The sequence below is a fragment of the Ptychodera flava genome, chromosome 19 (genome assembly GCF_041260155.1).
Source record: "Ptychodera flava strain L36383 chromosome 19, AS_Pfla_20210202, whole genome shotgun sequence".
Classification (NCBI taxonomy): domain Eukaryota; kingdom Metazoa; phylum Hemichordata; class Enteropneusta; family Ptychoderidae; genus Ptychodera; species Ptychodera flava.
The window spans coordinates 35,461,146-35,483,142 of NC_091946.1; the positions used below are offsets into that span (position 1 = coordinate 35,461,146).

The 21,997-nt window shown below is 37.6% G+C and overlaps 1 protein-coding gene across 4 annotated transcripts in view; it reads right to left on the minus strand.

Moving 5' to 3' along the window:
- Positions 1 to 1,084: 1,084 nt before the first annotated feature.
- The window catches only part of LOC139119395 (uncharacterized), a 54,044-nt gene continuing 33,131 nt past the window's right edge, over positions 1,085 to 21,997 (minus strand). For all 4 annotated transcript variants that reach the window (XM_070683191.1, XM_070683189.1, XM_070683192.1 and 1 more), the window contains 4 exons: positions 19,238 to 19,300; positions 12,282 to 12,358; positions 6,522 to 7,070; positions 1,085 to 5,874 (listed from right to left, as the gene is read on the minus strand). In XM_070683191.1, the coding sequence (XP_070539292.1) occupies positions 4,970 to 5,874; positions 6,522 to 7,070; positions 12,282 to 12,358; positions 19,238 to 19,300 (1,594 nt within the window). In that variant the 3' untranslated portion in view covers positions 1,085 to 4,969. The remainder of the gene's footprint in view (positions 5,875 to 6,521; positions 7,071 to 12,281; positions 12,359 to 19,237; positions 19,301 to 21,997) is intronic.

Genomic DNA, 21,997 nt, shown 5'->3' on the forward strand with positions numbered 1-21,997 from the left:
AAACTAAAAGGTTCTCTATATTTGTAAATAAAATGAAAGAGGCTGGTGATGGTGTAGCTATTTTTACTCATTTCACCCAGGAGGGCGGAGGTGGTAACTCTACATTTTTCTATGGAACAATAAATCAAAACCATTCACCCATGATGGGTTTCACTCTTCAAAGTTCTGGGCGTCTTATCTTCATTTCGATTACACCACGCTTGTGCTTATTAATTCCTAGCTGTATGACAAGCTGTGTGACTGAACACACCCTGGAGGCACTGTATCTCAACTGCACAGTACTAGAGATTTCCCACAATACATCATGATTTGTACCAACGTAGATTCTCCTGTGAAGTCTACCATGTCTCCCATGTGTAGACAAATTCCTGGACCACTTGTAAAAATTCTGAGAACGTACTTTTAAAAACACCTTTCTTCTCAATTCCCATTTTAAAGGATTAAGAAAATTGTGCTTGATTGAGAGAAGAGAAAGGATTTTTGTAACCGCTGATCGTGTCCTCAGCCATACAGAATAAAGTGATGGAAAGTAGGGAGACTAGTTGCACCTGTTTTATGAAACAAAAGGATATTGATTTTTTCCAAATAGAAAAGACAAAAGAAATTTACATGCTATTTTCAGAGAATGACCCCTTCAGTTGGTAATAACTTGGTTCCCAAAACTGTGACATTTGTAGTACCTGAAGAATGTGACTTTTATGGTTATTTAATGGTTTCTTTGAAATTTATATTACAATATTTTAACGTACTTTTAATAAATATAATTAATCAATAATCGTGAGACTTCACATTATTGCTTTTATACAGAACTGAAAAAGTTATAAGAAAACTAACGTCGTTGGTACAAATCGAACAGCATTGTGGGTAATTTATTGTACTGTGAACTGTTAGGTAGTTCATGTCTATAAAATCTGAACTCTTTCATGCTTTATCATGGATCAGCGTTGCTCTGTTGGGGAATAATTTATATAAGAAATCTTGACCATTCAAATAATGACGGGCCTTCAGCATTATTGGAAAACACTGTTTTGAAGGCAATATTATTGACCAGTGTGACGTACAAGAAACAGACAGGCAGACAAGATTCAGTGATGTTTGCTTTATTTATTCAAAGCCAAGCAGCATACATGTTAGACACAAAGGCCCATTGGTGTGAGAAAACAACACAAATAAATAACTTCAAACTTAATAAGTTTCTATTTGAGAGAAAATGTACACTATACACACATGCAGGGAATAATTTTACAGGTCAATAAAATTAAAACTGTGCATTCCTGCTGGCACAAACACGTGATTATATCTTTTACTTTTGTAAAAAATGTTTGGCCTCCAAAAGATGGGCCAAATACATTCCAAGCAAGACCATGTCTCTGGTAAAGTCCTGCCAGAGAGGGCGCTATACAGACAAATCATTTGGACGGAAAAATTCCACAAGTTCTGCTACAGTTAAATACTTTACACACTCACACACGGTAAATTTACAAGTGCTATACACACATGAAAGAATTAAAATATATTGAAAAACGTTGAATTCCCTCCTGCAAGATAGTTTTAAAATCATCTGAAAGTTAGTTCTCTTGACAGTTGTAATTTTCGATAAATTATTTGTGATCTTTGCTGTAGCTGTGAAAAGCACAAAAACTGTTGAAAAAAATCATATGGCAACAGAAACAAAGATATTTACAATGCAATGGTGAGATTGAAGTGGCTTTTTTAAATCAGCTTGGTGTAGTTTCTGCATTAGAATATTTTCTACTTTTCAACATTTTGCAGTAAATCTCAAGGCGTCCTTCATATAACTCATCCAGGGCATATCATTTGAAAGAATTTGATTACAATAATACTAATCTAATCATTCAAGTCTTAACAGATGTCGTATTAGACAAAAACACCAACCAATATGGATTTGTTGGTAATTCGCTATTTATCCTAAGTTCATATCCGTAATATCAAATGCCCTGAGAAACTACCTTGGTATGGTCTTTACCACTTCTAATTGTAATTAATATACCGCAGAAACAATTGAAGAATAGTATTAATTTCAAATACTTGACCAAAATTTGATTTTTGAATTTTGGTGTCAATGTAATGTTACCTTTCAACAATTGTACACATGTATCAAGAAAGCTGTCATTAGTTAGTCATTATCTCTGTTGTCAAAAAGACAACCACATGTAAGTGTTTGTGTCATGGTCTATGAAAATGTACACAATAAAAGCAAAATGTTTTGTTACATGTAAGGACGGAAATCTTGTCATAATATTACTAAGTGTGGCTTATAATTTACAAATACATTACTATTTTTTCATAAGGAAAAGTTCAGGTATATTTACACTTCATTGTTATTAAAATATCTGTGGATGGAATCTTCAACCCTCCACCACCAACCACCAATATGGTTTAGTCTTATAATATAGTTTCTAAGTGAAGTTGGACTGTTCCAAAGCTGATGGGGGTGAAGGGTTAACAAATGGCAATGTGATGGGTAAGTAATATGCTGAATTGGAAAATTCACAACATTGTCCTTGAACATCAAGAGCAAACAATTCAGAGACTTTGCCAATATCAAATTTTCACAACTTAGTCTTGCTTCTTTTTCTGGAGCTTACCCCATAGGTAATAAAAATTATGTTCTAAAATTGTCAGGAAAGCATTTTAGCATGCCATCATAGGAGTTGAGGGACAAAATACCTCCAAAATATGTCTTTTTTTTTCGGAAACTCAATTATAATTACAAATACTTATCTTTTTTAAATATGTACAATCTACCTAACAAATACAACAATAGTAAATCTGACACTGCAAAGATCATAACGTTGTCTTGTTAGAAAATGCGTAAATACTCTGTAGAATAATTTGGTTTGTTCACTTGAGAATACTGAGATACAAAGTGAAATATCTTAGGAGTGTTAGACTTGGCCGCAGAGTTCATGCATGTGGACGGTACAAATGGCTGCAAGTCTTGTTTACTACATACATACAGTAAGAATTTAAGCATTATTTCAAATCATACATCCCAATATGGTTGGCCTGACATGTCTCTTCTGATAAGATGCGATAAAGTGACAAGAATTCTCATTTCATTTGTTCCACTGATAACTATGGACGGAAATAACCTTTCAAATTTGGGCACGTTTCCTTAAATAATCTGAAACCCATAACCACATGGCCCATTCAATGAAAGCAATCAGATTTTCTAAGGGGTCTCTGATACATCTTGACACTGGAACAACACTCTCCCTTCAAGTGACAAGGTCCTCCATGACTGGCCAGGACAGCTGATGGTTTGTGCCTAGAAACTAAAATTTTCATTTACTATCTTCAGAAATTCTGACACTCCCCTAATAATGATCATTACTTTTGTAACATTGGTAATATTATTTAACATGGTGACCTTTTAAATTGAGTATATACTTTAACAGAAACAATTTCCTGTAATGTGTGGAATGTGTTTGGTGACAAGAACAGGTAAGTCATAAATATATTCTCCTGTCTTGCAGAAGCAAATGAAAAGTTGCAGAATTTGGTTTTCGATATGAATATTATCATGTTTATCTTTCTAAGAAACTTGTAAATGACAATGAACTCATTTTGATAAGAAAAGTTCAAGCAAAGCATCTAAACCACAGATTTCATTTTTGAAGAAATAAATATATATTATTTTATGTTAATTTGTGGACGGAGGTTTCATACTGAAACACCAAAATAGACAAATTTAACTTCAATTATCATAATATTCTTAGAGTCTCACAGCTTGAAAATCATCTTGCCAAACCACTGGCTCAAGTAATCGTATCCTTGTAGTCTATCTGCCACTCACTGGTCAATGATAAGGCCAAGCACTGTGCAGCAGTACAGGCTGATCATGCAAGACTCCACAGTGTCACACAAAGCTGATAGCAGGCAGCAGTACATTCAAAGACATAAAAATTTATGATGGTATCATGATCACATCACAAAATACAACTCTTTTGTGAGAATGACTACCCCAATCCGAGATCGGAACCATTCATTTTCCGATGGATGTGATCCAAAACCCGATGTGATTTACTGGAAGGCATTTGGAGCAGGGATAAAGCTGACAAGATTCAAATAAAATTCCAGCTGTGCTGATAATCCATCATGAGTGTTAACACCATATCAGAGAAAATTAACAAGAGGATTTGTATCAGCTGCAGTAAATGAGGCATTAAAAGGAGTTATAACTCACACACATACTGTAACTATATCCCTGAAGCATTTCAGGATAAGAGGGTGCTTGAATATTCAAAATCAGCTGAGAGTTGGAGCAAATTAATGTGATGTGAACGTGAATAATGCAAATGTCATCAATAAAATACAAATCAGAAACATTGTAAAATAATTTACAGGGTCTATTATCTAAGTACATACTGGTAATTTATCCAGTATCATTCATATTATATAGAATTTCATTTCCTTAGCTTAGGGTATATCTATCCTAGTTTGTTGGTTTATGAACAGTTACTAATACTACACAGCTGATCTTTGATAACCATCCATAACTATGCTAAATGTTTTTTTCTGCTTTGTTACCCATTCAGGTCAATTTTGTGTGAATAGCTCCGACAAGTTCAAAAAAATTCATGATTGAACCAAAAATGTGATACCGAATTTCGTTACCTGTTCATTGTTTTAATTCAACTGAAAAATTAACATTTGTGATATTTCTGAAAACTCTGCTGATGTACTTGTGCGCTTTAAAAAAAAACTTGATTCACTGTGTTATTGAATGAGGGTATGTGGACTATCAAATGTGGGCCTAAACTTTGCATGAAAGTTAGCACTGTCACAGGAGAATACACATGCAAACAATCAAACTGGGCAATTTGGGTATTTCGTATTAGCTCAAGTTTTCGAAACATAGTGAGTGTGGAAACTGTGTTACAAAACTGGTTCTATAAATTTAATGTGATGGTGTAGAATTATAAACTGTAATAAATATAACTTGCTATTTGGCATTCTCAGCCTCTTCAACATCAGGTGGAGTTTCATCAACTTGTCCTTCCTCGACAACCGCATCTGTTTCGTTATTGTTGTTGTTACCTTCGTCAGTTACTTCCCCCGTGTCTTTGACTTCACTAGATGTCTCTTCCACCATATCACTGGTCTGCTCGACTTGTCCAGTCCCAATATCATCATTGTCAATCTGATCACCGTCATCCCCTTGTTTGTCTTTGAGAACGACTGACACAGAAATCCTGCCAGTGGTGTCCGCTTCACTCCTGGGTGTTTCTTCCATATCACTACGCTGTGTGTCTAACTGATCACTACCAGTCCTTGCTGTGTCTAAAGCAGTTTCATTCTCAACAGGCTGTTCCACTCTATCATCTTGTCCTTCCGCTGCATTGACATCTAACTTTTCATCATCATGTCTTTCCACATCCACATCCTCATTCTCATCAACTTTTTCTATTTCCGCTGCACCATCATCATCTGCAACCTCAACATTGTCAGTTTCCCCTGCAACCTCATCATCTTTGTTATCACCGCCATCATTATCAGCAGCATTTGCGTATTCCCCATCATCTTCGTTTACCAACCCAGTTGCTTCACTGACAACTGGATCATTTTCAGTCGTTGCAACCGTGGGCATTTCAGAGCCCCCAGTTTCCTCATCTTTGTTTGTCCTTTCAATATCACCTAAGCTAGCTTTCTCTCCCTCTTTCTCTGGCTGTTCCACTTTGCTCTTTTCAGTTTCATCTCCTTGCTGCGCAGGTTGTTCTACTTCTGTATTGTTAGCTGCATAGTATTGACTGCTGTTCACGCGTGCCGATAATTTATTACTGTCTCCAAACGTGACTCGTCTTGGAGCAGGTTTTGGTCTGCCTGGGTTAGCAAGACCAAGTTTTGTACCTGTTAGTTTGAAGGACAAAAATGCATAAATATTGGGTTTCTCAGTTTGTTAAAGTTACATCTTTCACTGTAAACTCTGATATACCAGTATTGTTCCATTTGATATGGGGGGAACCTATGTAAATCAGTGCTTAAAGAAATGAGTGCGACCATGTCCTATCAAAGGTTTAACACTCAGCATATACACTGTTGGGTATGACACATGTGTTATCCCTAGTCCATAATGTCAAAAATATGCTTCAACTTAAACTTTCTATATATGGAAAAATCCTGCCAATTGGCAACATCAAAAAGAAAAGAGATCAGTTAGTTTCATCTATGATGATTTACGTCAGCCTTATTCTCTCATGCATATGCTAGGCAACTGTTCTACCACTCTTTCAAAGTAGGAATTCAGAAATTTAATATCCCTTCACCTGTATCTTTTTGCACTGTTCCTTACCAAACACAACATCTTATCTCTGGAGAGATATTTTGGATTCTAGTGAATGAGCCATCTTGTCTTTGAAAATGTCAGTATGACTAATTCAGGCACTTACACATGTATTTCCAGCAGCCATCTTGGAATTGCGACTATGAATACTCTGTACGTACATTGCAAGGAGTTACATCCACCTCCCTGAACACAGGTTCACAAACATACCTACCTGTAATAGCCATGTTGTATTTACTGGGAACAGCTTCATATACCATCCTGTTTGAGTTTTGTTGTTCTTCTGCATCTCCCCTGCCACTGTGATCCTTCATGGCAGATTCATCTCCGTGTGAATTGTTACACATTACACATGTGACCTCCGACCCCAAATGCCGCTTCAGTTCATGCTGTGACAGCGTGTTTGTCTTGTCATCCGGAGGCTGTAGTGTCACCCTCTTGGGTGTCAACACAGCGTTCGCATCAACAGTAAGAGTTTCTCTGCTGCTGTTGGGGGTGGGGGCTCCATACAAGCCCTCCCCGGCACCTCTCTCTGCTCCATCCCATGCTTCCTTGGGTTTGCCAGGGAGCAGTTCTTTCTTAAGTTTACTCTCTGCCTCGACTTCTCTTATCTCGTTGATTTCCTTCAATGTCAAAGGTACAGATAATCCTTTGTTCACTGCTGGTGGCAGCGTTTCTCTCTCCTTGTCCTTGGGTGGGGTCATGTCCCCAGCAGTGCTTGAATTTGAACTTGAAGCCTCACTTCCATAGGGCGGCAGGTAACCTGTGAGAAAGTAGAACACAGAAATAATTAAGGCCTAATTCTTTTCAACAGCCTCGGGTGTCAACCTTCCAGTAATTTTTAGACACTAGCGCTCACTCTCTGAGAACTAAACTTTTACGCACACTTTTGTTCAAACGATGGGAGCAGTAATTCGGGAATCAATCTGGAAATCATTTGATTTGCGCTTGGAATGTAATTTTCAAGTTGTGATTCTCGTAATGTGTGCCTGCTGAATACACACACCAATCATTATTTGGAATTTTAGATATTCACATTTTAATGACCATTATTTGTGGAGAACATTATTTGTTTCAATTTTGATATTTTAAAACAATTTTGTTGTACATTTATATGACCTGTACAATTAATGTCGCATGTTGGCCTAAGCCGACAAAAATTAACACAAATTAAACTGGTAGCCCACTGTCTGGAAGTTACTACCGATTATTCTCAGATATTCCTGTACGCTGTTCCTTTCCTACATATAGCTAACAATACAATTATGACAAAGGGTGACACTTATACACAGCACAGCAATGGAATTTTTTGGACTTTAATGAAACTGGATATGAGAGGATGAAACTTTGTGGAGAGGGAGGGTGAAACATTGCCTGAGTATGGTGCAAAGGTGTTCAATACTAGTATAGTGGATTGCAATGCCCTGTACATTTAATGATAAAAACTCTCAGACTGTTATACGGTACATGGCCAGATGTACATGTCTTACAATACGAATATCTTATGAGCTTCACAGGCTGACACATAAACACATGATACTACAAAATAAAAGAACATTCACAACTTGATATATTTATGGTGACTGGTATGGAGAGATGACATAAACACAACAAACAAACACAGACATAACACGATGACAGACTTAAAGAGGTGCTCATGGGGGACTGAAATGATAGGCTGAGTGCAAGCCCACACAAGCTGTGATTCGTTCAGCCTAGTTACAACCAGGGAAAGTCACATTACGCAGCACAACAGATCAGCTAAACACACAGATATGTTATCATCTAACTTGGCTGGTCTGTTGTGCTGTGGAAATTCAGGAGTGCAGGAATCAAAGACAGAGACACTGTAAAATAAAATACATGCCACTAGAATCCCGCCTGATAGCTTTGAGATCTATGATCACTGGGAAACAACCTGGATGTACATCACCATAGAACATTGAATCGGGTTAGTTACAAAGATGACATCATATAAAAGCTACATGTACAGTGTCAATGAACTACATACTATACCACTTGTGGCCATATTGATCAAATCAATGAATTATACAGATACGATGTGTGTCTCCAGTAGACTATATAGTGTTCAATGTTCGACAAAGAATCAGTCCAACTACAAGTTGTACAACCATTGAAGTTGTCAATAGAGCACGGGAGACCACAACAAAATTAAACAACAGTTGGCGTGGTAAAGAAGGTTGTAACCAGGAGCTCAAACTTCCAAATTATAAAACACCAACATTTTTACCTTGTCCATTGCTTCTTTATACTTTTTCCACCAGCAGTCACCCTTCAGAAGGCAACCAATGAGTTGCCGAAATGTTGGTGATTAAGTGATAAAATTTTAAAGTTTGAGCTCCCGGTTGCAGCTGCTTTTTTTTATACTACACCTAATGTATACTATGTAAAGACCAGATTGTCTGGACTTCTGTTTTACAAGCTTTGACAAACAGCAATTGCATAGCTGTAAATTTCAGTACATTTAACAGCCCTTTCTATTTGAAATGGTACCATTCATTACAATATTTTACTTTTGTTAGCAAAGGTGGCCAAGTGTCTCTTAATTTCATTGAAAATGAGTCCATAAGCATATAACAGAGACAACTCCTGGTCCAGCTGAATATGTATACACTTGGCACAGAAAAATGAGTAGTGGGTTGTTTTCCTTTCTTGTACAGAAATAGTTTTTAGATGAGTATATAGAGTGCACCTCGGGGACAGATATTCGGATTCTCAAACTTTTACAATTCTCATTTTCTGATCTAACACTTGTGGGGATTCATTTTAAAGCTCTTGGTGCAAGAATCAGCTTAGTTTTTCAAATTCAATTTTTTCCCCATAGAGTTAACACAGGACTGGTGGCCATTTTGAATTTCAAATATCAGTAAATCTTGGGTTATTTCTCTAGTACCGAAATTTGCACGGTGACTCCCGAATTTTATTCTTGATTTTGAGAGAGAATGGTTGAAAGATTCCTTGAGGAAAGTTTGAGCAAAAGTTTAAGTCTTCCACTTTCGAGGTGCATACTACCTGAATGTTTTGATCTTACTGGTAACCTGTAACACTTGATCTATATGTTTGATGACTGTTGTATTTTTTTTGAAAATATTCATGGCTTGCTGTAAAGCTGTACAACACTGTGAACACACATGCAATTAATTGTGCTAATGTGTCAAACTACATGTAGTTACTAAATGTAGAAACTGCCTTTCACCCGTGTTTCCTGTGTCAAGGTCCCAATTTATCATGGAAAACAAGATTGGCCTAATTATCATCATGGCAGAAAAAGGAATGATGCTGTCTTCATACACGAAGACCAGTAATTATAACTATTACAATATGCTTTTATGATTATGAATACAAGAACATCAATTCTGCATGAATTGTTTTTATTACACACTTGTTTCAGTCATTTAATTATTAAGCTTCTTTTCTGATGAGCAGCAGCATCTTAGGAAACCTACTGTACTCATCCAAATATAGCTCCATACTCATGTATAAGCCCCTCCACTACTTTGACAGATGTGGGAAATGTTGTACATCTGTGTATAAGCCCCTACCCTAGCCTAGTTCAAATATGGAAAAATTATGCAATAGATCTTTACAGTTGCTAAAATTATTTTTAAGACCAAAGAAACTAGTAAAAGATTTGAAAATAATGCACGATATGAAATCTTGCATGATGGTACCAAAGGGCACATTCTTTCCTCAAACTTTATAATCCTGTGGCCCCTATAATGTAATAGAACAGTCCTATGCTGTTACTGTTTGAAACAATTATGTTTTTATCTGTTAAGAGTTTTGACTGATGATTATTACAAATTTCACTCCAATGCTTTTGTTTTCACAAGATACAGTCTGTTTCATCTTGGAAAGTCAAGTTGCTTTTACATGCAGCCATGGAGGTAGTAGCGGAGACCTAAACAGTGCAGCCAAATGCATTCATATTCACTTCACACCATGTATGTATATTGATGCCTCTTGGCAAAATACAAGAAGACTGTATTCAAACTTTTCTTCTAATTTCGAGAATTAATTCTAGTTAAAATTTCAGCAAGATGTCACTTCTGTAGCCAGGGATTGTGTATTTAGATTGACTAAGATCAGCAGAAAAATGTTCTGTATCGGTTAGGCGAGGAAAACAATGTTGAATCTTGCTGTCTTTTGGCTATGATTGGCTACCAATATCAAAGTGATCGATCATGGCATATGCCAGTTCATGTAATCATGAGAATACTCAATCAAATCTTGTCAGGGTTTTTCTTGTCATTTACAATTTCTTTTGGATGTAAACAGATTTTTGAAAGTGATTGAGAGTTCAAAGGTAGTCATGCATAAATTAACATAAATTAGGCCTGTATGGCAGGAAATTCTGGTTGTTTGAGTACAAGCCCCTCCCTTACTAGCATAACCACAGTTTTGTGTTGCCGAAATAGGAGGTTATACTTGGATGAGCACGGTGATGTCCTTTTCCTCCAAATAATAACATTAATTACTGAACAATAGCCACTTTATTTATTAATGTTTGCAATTAAACTCTTTCCTTTTGTATTTATTGATTGCTAGGGTAAAAAGCAAAGGTGAAGAGTTAATCAACTTAATTGAACATTTGATGTATGGTGAATAAACAGGAAATACAGAGGTGACCCTGGACCTAAATATTGAATATCTCAGAAATAAAATCAACAGTTTTTCATTCTGAAGACCTTTACCTGAGAATATTTGTTTGCTTGCATAACTTGGCAAAGTCATGGCCATTAAATTCAGAGAGTTCTAATTACTGGGACCATATTTTCACTATAATGTCTGCTGAGCGAGCTTTGTTTAATGTAGTGGAATTTCAAGAATTTTCACCTACCCGTCGGGGATAACAAGACTTAATTCCACGGGAAATAAACAGGCAAAGAATACAAAATAAGAAACTGAATGCGTTCACAGTGAGAGAGGCAATTTCTAATTTAATAATACTGTGTACCAGACAGTGGAAAATTTTGTACAAACAATGTGCAGATAACGTAGCATGGTGTTTTACCCTCAGACATGTATCTTTAACATCACAGAATACTTGTCATAAACATATATGATTTCACACAGACTGGCACAATATAAGAATTGGTAAAACCATAGACCTATAATTTGCAGAATTTCACAACTGGCCGTTTCAGTAATGACATTCTTAAAAAAAGGCTTGACATCTTTTCTGAGTAACTCTTGATGGAGAGAATTTCTCAAACTCTTATTTCAGTTTTTATCGATGATGGAGACACAGACTTAGAAATTTAATAGTACAGGGAAAATAAGCCTAATAGGTTGAGTACATGGAGTAAATTGAATTACTAGTTGCCTCTGTTGACTGCTTTCAGTGTCTGTACTCAGTGAAATTACTATTACTGCTGAACAGTAGAAAGTAACATTAGTTTTATGACATTTTTTATTTTGCCCTGTTTTCTGGCTAGAGAATGCAGAGGGAGATTATATTCAACCTATGAGTTCCCTACGTGTGAATATCAGGGACCACATGCTACACAGATTAAGCAACAGAAATTCAGAAATTTTGACCCAAAAGGTGGTCTTTTACATTCTTACTATACAGAAAGGATCTACAATTTACGAAGTGGTTACATTATCTTTGTGACTGAATTTTCTTAATTTCTATTCTTTTGAGAGTGTAGCTGCTGCACTTGACAAACCGTGCAGCTGCACTGAATATTAAATTTTCCTGATAGCAAACAATTATTATGCAATCTTATGCAATCAACATCTTAAAATTTATGCAGGAGATGCTGTGTGCTCATCTATAAATGATATCTGTCGCTTTAAATTTTTAAAACAATTATATTCTCATTGACGGATATTATTATGGAAGAGTGTTCACCCTTTAGCCCCTGATTTGAAGTAAATTGATCTAGCTTAACCATTGAAAACAATAGAATTGGGCTAAATCACAGTGGTGAAAGGGTTAATCACATACCTGGGTCATCTTCAACTCCTGCGTCACGGAAAGATGATGATCGAGAAACACTGTGACGTTGATCAATCCATCGTGCCCTGAGGTTAAATTGATAAAAAAGAGAATTTAAACATGTATTTGTGGACTGTGTCACAAATAGTTTGGCAAAAATCCATCATTTTCTTTTGCAATCTTTGGACTGGTGTACTGAAAACTGAGGTTAAATTGATAAAAAGGAGAATTGAAACACTTATTTTTGGACTGTATCACTAATACAGTTTGGCATAAATCCATCATTTTCTTTGCAATCTTTGGACTGGTGTACTGAAAATTGAGGTTAAATTGATAAAAAAGAGAATTTAAACATGTATTTGTGGACTGTGTCACAAATAGTTTGGCATAAATCCATCATTTTCTTTGCAATCTTTGGACTGGTGTACTGAAAATTGAGGTTAAATTGATAAAAAAGAGAATTTAAACATGTATTTGTGGACTGTGTCACTAATACAGTTTGGCATAAATCCGTCATTTAAAGTTTCCCATTTTTGGACTGGTTTAACTAAAATAGGAATAAAAAGGATCAACACCTTGACAAACAAAAATTTGACTGACACAGTCACATATACTGTTCATTTTTTTCCAAATTTTGACCAGCAAATGACATTCAAGAGGGTAAAGCTGTATTTCAGAAAAATTACACAGTCCGTCAGTCCAATTTCTATTCGTTTAATACTTACAAACCTGACACAAAAGTCAACCATATTGTCTGGTCTTGGTTGCTTTATACAAACCCAGCATCCATATAAGTTCATTCACCTTTCATTCAAATTACATTTCTTTGTATGCATTCACTTACTTCAATCTACATCTATGCACACTTTGTAATTGTAACTTATTTATATAATACAACTGTTCTTTCCCTCTAGTTCCATCTTCAGTAAATTATTGTTGAAAAGCACAGATGCTGTCATGTTTTTAAAGTAACAGTAGACACATTGCACACAATTAAATCAAAGGTCAGAATCTCATCTTGCATACATGTAATTGTCTTGGCTGCTACCCCTACTTTCTTTGAGGTTATTTTCATAAAAATTTGATTAACTTTGCATTTGGCATTCTGCCAGGGTTGTTCCAGGAAGACTGCAGTAACCATTCAAACGCAGACACGCAAAGAAAGTTTTTCATTATTCCCACCTACCAGGTACTGTTAGACTGCAAAAAGTTTTTCATTGCAAATCTAGGCACAAGAAATTTTGAGTACTTTTGGTACAGTCATTTCTCATGCCTATCAAGGTAGAACGCACCTCGTGAGGGACAGATATTCGGACTCTCAAATTTCTACAATTCTTTTCTGATCTACCACTTGTGAGGGCTCATTTTAAAGCTCTTGAAGAGAGAAATACTTTCACTGACTTAGTTTTTCAAACTTTCAAAATTTAACTTTCCCCCACAGAGTTAACACATGGATGGCAGCCATTTTGAATTTACAATATCGCAAAATATTTGGTAACTGTTTGGCTAGTTCCAAACTTTGCACGGTGACCCCTGATTTTTATTGTTGATGTGGTTAGAGAATGGTTGAAAGTTTCATTCAAGAAAGTTTGAGTAAAAGTTTAAGTCTTTAACTTTCAAGGCACATACTGCCTTAATGCCTAATCAGTGCCAAGTTTGCATCAACAGGTACTTGTCTATGATACATTCTATATACTTCCTGTACTGGGTGTAGACCTAACACATGTGGGGTAAAACACAGGTCTTGGTAACAGATATTCAGACTCAATGTTTCCAATACTTTCCCGGTCTGATGTGTATATCAGTGTGTGTATGTGTGTGTGGGCGGGAGGGACTCATTTTGATGGCTACAGAGTAAATAGAGTTTTGGCTGTCTTCGTCTTTGTTTTGTGAAAAGCACAATAAACTTTTAAAATGGAGTTTATACATCATGAGTAGAGGCCATTTCAGTTGTTGAATATTGGTAAATTTTATGTCCTGTGTTTCTCACGTGCCAAACTTTCCTCTATTAATCTTGTTTTCATTCTTGATTATGAAAGAAAATAGTTCACAGTTTACAGTTGCCTTGAAGAAAGTTTTAGCAAGTGTTATAAACTTAATGAGCGACTGGCTATGATGTCAGTCTAGACAAGCAAAGGTATGAAGGCGAGCTCACAGGCTATCTTCCTATCAAAATACGGTATTATGGGTCAGACGCTGTCTCACCCTTTTGACGTCATTGTTTTATAAAACTCCAATATCTGCTAAGAAGTGCATGGGTTAAAGATTCAAGATTCAAGAAAAGGGTGTGTTTGGATATGTCAACTGAATCACCTGACACTGCAGGTGTGTCATGTTATATGAATTGTCACTAAGCTGCGGCAGACAACTACATGTAAATACAAGGGACTGTCACACTGCGACTCTACAGCCATTTTTCTTTGCACATTTTACTCAGCCAATCAGTCGGCGGCTCCCCATAGTGCAATTCTTGACCGGTTATATCCACAAAGCAATGCTGTTTTTTTCAACACCGAGCAGGCAGGCAAGGCAGCTGTGCCAGTGCAAACCATTCATCATAAAATCATTTTAAATGAAATATAAATACTTAATGAGTTAACAGATCACAATACCCCAGCAGCAAAACAAGACTTGAAATTTACGATTAAATGTCTACTACTCTTTCTTACGAACATAATGCCTTACAACTCCCTGCATATGCAACTGATCACATCACAGAATACAAAAGGATGTAAACAATACTACGGAATATAAGTATACAGTAAATATTGACTGGCCAACCTAAAATGTACAGATCAGTTGGCAAGTATCACACAAGGAAATGAAAAGTGCACCTATAATAAATACCATTTAGGGATATTGATTCAGTGACTGGCTACCACGGGAAATTTGAAAGTCGGTAATCTGTATCTTAATATTAACTGTCCATCTCATTCTATTTAAATTTGTTGGTGAATAACTCTATCGTGGTGTAAAAAAAGAGAACGTGGTGTGAATTTCAATGAGACTGAGAGAGAAAAATTTTGTTCACTGAATGTAGGTATATTCATGACATTGAAAGGAGAAAACAAAGGGGCTGATTAAGGTAGTTGTATATACACCTTGAAAATGAAAGATTTAAAACTTTTTCTCAAATTTTTCTCAAGGAGACTTTCAAACATTCTCTTTCAAAATCAAAGATAAAAATAAAGGGTCACCATGCAAATTTTGGAACTAGAGAAACAAATTACCTTAAATTTATTGACATTTGAAATTCAAGATGGTTGCCATCCCTTGTTAACTCTATGAGTAAAAATCAATGTTCGAATTTCACAAAAATAAGACGGCGAAAATGTTATTTGTTCAAAGAGCTTCAAAGTAAGCTCACCAAAGCGTATATTAGAAAGGTAATGTGAAAAACTGGGAGTCTGAATATCTGTCCTAGTGTTGCATTCTACCTCAAGTATTTTCCTGTGACTGTTTCCTTGCTCAGAGGCATTTCATGTTAATTCAACTGACTTGATCAGCAGACATTTTCACTATGAACAGACAGGTTTCATCTGAGTTTAATTGCAAGAATGGTTATAGACAGCAGAATACTGCAAATTACAAGAGAGCTGTCTAACCCAATTTCATGACACATTTTTCTGGGTTTTTTTATGCATTTACCAGAATGGGATGAGTAGCATGGAAATTCATGATTATCTGATCCTGGGGCCCCAAACTAATCCACTGTCGCCACCTTAGCATCACAGGATATCTTTTACCCTATCGTCACTTTCCTTCTCATGCAATGCACACTATGTCTCAGAATAAACGGAACAAGATAGAAATTTTGTAAATTTGCAGTCAGGTAATCTTTCTTAGTTTACAGGCCAGCACACATTGCATGCTGTGTCTGTAAAAATCTTCTTTTGTGAGTTAAACTTCTATACAATCTTTTGGATGACAAAATGGCTATTAGATGTGAAATTCTTAATGTGTGCGCTGGTGCCTTTGAGTAAACTTAATTTGTACAACCTTACATCCGTTCTATAGCCATACCTATCAAAAGACCAAAGCAGAGCTGGAGCAAAGTACATGTACGGACTGATTAAATATCAAAATCATTTTATTGTTAGACCCATACTTGATAAGGATTAACAGTTTTGATGAACAGCAATCTGTCAGAGCCAAAGTCCATTGTGAAGATATAGAAATATCATAGAAACATAAACATGGTATTTCTGGAATGTTGCCAGATCTCTAAGACCTCCAAGTGGTTTATAGGCAGTAGCTATAGTGATGTATAGTGTTGTCGTGTGCATTTATTTCTAATTAAGACAAACTATTGATTTTAATAGATCATTTATACTTCACAGAATGAACTTTGTAAAGTGTGCAGTGTTTCAAATGATATCAGTTCTGCTCTCTTGTGTTTGTCAAGGCTGTGTGAGATGTTCTTTCTGAAAACACCATTTGGTTTGCCATATAGGTTAACCATCAAATCACATCAGAATTACAGTAAGTTTTGTGAGTTAACTAGTTTTGACTTGTAAAACAAAAGACATAAATTTCAACATGAATATTGACCAAACTAAGAAGATTTAAAAACATGATCTGAAATAATTGGTAAATTAAGAACCGTTTTCTTTTTATCATGCACTGATGTGAAACTGGCATAGACATTAACATGTCATTCTTCAAGCTTTTTTGCGAATTTTGATTGATATGAAAAGCAGTTTGTGTTTGTTTGACTTCTTAAAACATGGTGAAATACTGGTCAACACTGTACTACCTATACTCTGCTTGCAGTCAGACAAGATTCAACATTCAGTGAAACATTTTAAGGTCTGTACCAAAAAATCAAGCTCTATGCACAACTGTCACCATGCATGGCTGAATATACATTGTTACATAAAAGTCTGGGCCTCTTGCAAGCTTTTGTAATGAAATCTGAATTGACAGTGCCTTTCATGTAGATCAGCTTTCCTTTACATTGTAGCAATGTTTATTTGTTGTAGCAAAGCAAGCCGGAATGGGAAAAATCCATTTTGACTAGTCTAGCAGTCACAAACAAAATCATCTGTTTGCTTTCAGCAAACGGGTAATTTTCTATACTTTCAAGTTATGCATTGACATCATTTTGTATGCTGAGTGACTTAATTCAAGTATTCAATGTATTCTTGATATCATGAAAAGGTCATAAAAGAGTGATTTGTCCCTTCAACACCTAGTTATCATCGGGGCATTTTGACTTTGTGAAGAAAATCAACCATTAGCTTTAAGGGGAGAACCATTTGATTTCTGGGGGGGGGGTATGGAGGAAGAGGGTATGGGAGCAAATTTTTTTTTCCTGTCAGAGTGACAGCAATTTTTTTTTTCTACTGTCAGACCTGCATCAATTTTTTTTTCCAAATGGAGTAGCAGTGCAAATTTTTTTTATTGGTCATCAAGTTTGTAATGTGTTGTATATAAGGGAGCCGTCATTATTGACGGCCTGAAACTCCGAAATTTCGAGTGACCCTTCCCCCTTCACCAACCATGATGAATTTGAGTAACCTCCCTCTCTAACTCTGAAATTTTGACCATTCCCCACTTAGAAAAGTTAAATACCAATACATGTAATTACAGCAACAGTAAAGACCTTTCAAATCTTGATGTACCCTGCTAGACTATCATCAGTTATCTCATGATGGTTCAAAAAAGGTGAACACATCAAAATGAAATTCAAAGTCACAATAAAATAAAAATATAAAAGATCACGCAGTATCTAACCATATAGTATATTGTTTAATTTGGATGGATATTATGACAGGGTTTTCACTAGGATATCTGACGGGGCAGAATTGAAAGTACAGGGGGAGAACATGAGAGAGGCTTAGGGGGAAGTGTCACAGGGGCTTTCCCCATCTTACATGGAATTTTTAAGATATTGATGTGTGCAATGTGTGCAGTCTGGTGCAATCTGAGAGTTTTTTTAATTTGTTTACTAAGTGAAACTATTAGAATACCCCAAGGGGGGAGAGCACGAGAAATTGATGTGTTTAATGGTGCAATCTGAGAGGAGTTTCAGTTTATTTTGCACTCGGTAAAACTGTTTGAAAATGACATTGAACACTGATATTGTTTACATTTTTTGCATGATCAGTTTTTGAGTCACAATATTCAACAACCAAACAATGACAATACAATTTGTGAAAAACAGTTCTGTTTGCCAGAGACTGAAGACAAATGAATATACAGGAACGGAAAATCTGTGACCTTCTTGTGTCATTTCTCCAGCTGCCAGCTTCTAATGAAAAGCCTGAATATGGTATGTTTGCGATCCGGTGTTTGTGGTCAGAAAAACAAGGCTCACACATTGTATTTCATCATATTTGTTGTTCCTCAATTTTTCATTGTCAAGGTACATCTTTCTAACAAATTCATATTGACAAAATAATATTGGTTTTAACACTAGTTTATTGACTCCTGTCTTGTGTTTTAAATTTTCACAATTTACAGAAGTCAAATAGTCCCCTTTAGATAGTGCCTATGCCATTGAGATATGGCAACAGAAATCCTGAAATATGATTTCTTGGGTCAGAAAATGGAAGGAAAACATTGAGTGTACTGAGGTGTAAAGTAGACCCATGTAGTGCATGCTTATATCATAAGTGCTGGGAAAAGAAACATAAGAATTGCTTGTGGTAAAACATTTGCGCCGCCTATGGCGGCGCGCCGGCAAAGAATACATGAGAATAAGGTTTCCAAATTTTGCTTATTTTTGGTGCATTGTGACAATTTTTTTTTCTCTTCTGTCTGTTATGACAATTTTTTTTTCTCAGGCCATGACAGGATCAATTTTTTTTTCTTCTCTCTCACCTGGTGACAAATTTTTTTTTCTCAAAATCCTCCATACCCCCCCCCCCCGAAATCAAATGGTTCTCCCCTAATAGAGCCTTGTTGTAAATTTCACAGAAGTAAATGGTGACAACATCAAGTCCAAGCCTGGACAACCTTACCTGTTATACCTAGCTCCTGTCAGAAATTGATGAAGGGATTCTGGTCCAGTGGACGGAAGTAAACTGAAAAGGAAATTATTTATTTCAGTTAAACAAAATGTCTACTGATGCCATGACCAACTCACACTACTTTCACTGTGTCCAAATATGGGTTTTTCCATAGTGGTCAAAGTATACACAGTGAAATCAATATCCCGGAAAAGTTGATTTACCGGTAGTTAGTCTACTTTGCAGATGTCTGCATCAATGCCCAAATTAACCCTTTTCCTGCCGAGCGCCCCTGTCCGTTATCCTGCCAAGTCGGTCAAAACCGGCCCCTTTTCCGTGTCTACAGAAGATAGGCTCTCCTGCACGCTTTCCTGCCAGGCATTTGGCGGGAAAATACCGCATTTTCGGGGTACGATTACCGACCATATACGTGTTAGACTTCAAAAATTTTTGCATGCCCGTATAGAGGGGCAACCGCTGATGAGGTTGTGTCCAGAAAATGACGAGGTCACGGGCGTTGTTTGCCCCGGGGGACGTGCACTTTTATGCCCTTTTCTAGCTTACTTTCGCGGAAGTAAAGCTCGTTCGCCGGCACGCACGGCCACACCGGGGAAACGTCACCTCTCTCGTGGGTTAGTAGAAGACCCAGGGGTTAGTGCTATGGGTGCGGGAGCACCCTCAAACCTGTCCTGTTTCCCCTGGGTTGTGTCACTTGGCCACGTACTTTGAACGACTTGGAAGAGTCGCACATTGCAGTCTGCTTTGACGTAGTGTCAACGACATAGTTCCGCCATTGAAGGAAGGCGTGTACGTAGTTTGGCCAGTTCAGTGAACACTTAGCTCGTTAGTGTTACCGTTTCCTAACACGTTAGTTGTGCAGTTGTTACTAAGGTGCAGTTTTGTACCACCTTAGCTCTGGACAGTGCAACTGCTCTATGCACTAACCCCAACGACAGATGGTTGGTACAACGTCTACGTCGCACGAGCACAGCCTCCGTTGGGCTGTGCCCCTCCCACGTGATACAACGCACGTTCATCCATTACTATAGCGTCCTTACGGATCTGCCAAAAACGAAAGTGGGGGTAAAAACAAAACAAACGAAAATATGCGATCCATAGATAGTATTTTATTCGGGAATAATTTACATTATGCCGAACAATAAATCTCGGAGTCTGTCTCGACGTCCGAGTGCATGGTCCGTGTTTCAAAAATTACAATCGGGGTGGCAGATCCGTGTTTCAAAAAATTATAATAAGGGGAATTGTACAAAATAATCCGTCTAAACAAAAACAAAACAAAACGAAAATATGCGATCCATAGATAGTATTTTATTCGGGAATAATTTACATTATGCCGAATAATAAATCTCAGAGTCTGTCTCGACGTCCGAGTGCATGGTCCGTGTTACAAAGATTACAATCGGGGGATTGTACAAAATAATCCGTGTTTCAATTTACAATCAGCGGGATCGTAAAGCACAAACAAACGGCACAACCGTGCTCAAAATGTGATCATGGTCCGTGTTCAGAATACAGTCAAGCCACTGTTAGGCGAAGCTGTCCCCTGTCCGTTATTTACGTCGGGTTCTCTTGCTGATGGGTGTCGTCGGGGCTGTGTGAGTAGAGGTCTGCACGCCAATGCTCCTCTTACCTCGTAGCATCATGCGATGATGAAAAGCCGCAAAACACTCGCCCTCGTGAAGATGAACCCCGCACAGACTACATCCTTTGGACGTCTCAGACAGTCGTCCGCTCGCAGTGGTCTTACCCTCTCTGCTACATACTTTACAGCATTTCTGCCGCCCCTCCAAACGGCTGACAACGTGCATCGGCTGATTTTGTGGATTGATGTACGAGGCAAGAGAAACAGTGGCCTCGACCTCTCTCACACTGGGCTGCGATCGCCCACAATAACCGCCAATGAGTTGTTTCCCGACACGCAGATGAAACATCTTATGGGTCAGCTTACTATCAGGGTGTACATGCTTGAAGCATATATATGCATTTACCAGGGCAACATCAATCAGGTAACATGCCAGATATGTCCACCATCTGTGGTTCTTGCGCCCAGTGTGAAAGTACTTGCGCTTCTGGTTGGCTCGGTCGACGCCTCCCATGTACCGGCGATAATTATACAGCGACAGAGGCACTTGTCGCCGCTCGTCTCCCTCCCCCACTGGCACGCACTCCAAGGGTGGATAGACCGTATTCAAGATCAGCACCTGAGCGTTACTATCCTGATAAGCAGTGATGTTAAGACGAGAGTCCGTTCTGGTCGTGGCTTTCATATCCCCAACAGACAGAGGAAGGCGCTTCCTCTTACCCGGCGGAATTAATTGAGGGGGCATGGTGCGACGATTACGGCGGTTGAAACTCCCGACCATGTAGATCCCGGTCTCCATCAGCTCTCTAGCAGTAACGACCGTGCTAAACAGGCTATCACAGAATAGGCTGTGATTATATCCACAGAATGGCTGGACCAGCTCCATCGTAATTCTTTTCACCACACCTCGCTCCTGCCGTCTCCCATCAGTCCGATCCCGATATTTCACACCTAGGTACGGTGCAAAGTTAGCTATGTATGCAGTGGTGGAGTCGCACAGCTGCCATATCTTGAAACCGTCTCGATCAGGCTTATGCGGTAATCTCTGCTTAAATTTAGAACGGCCCTTAAATCGCACCATGCCCTCGTCGATGGAGATCTCTCTACCCATCTTATAATTATTTACGCACCGGTCAACTATGGGCTCCATCCATGGATTGATTTTATAC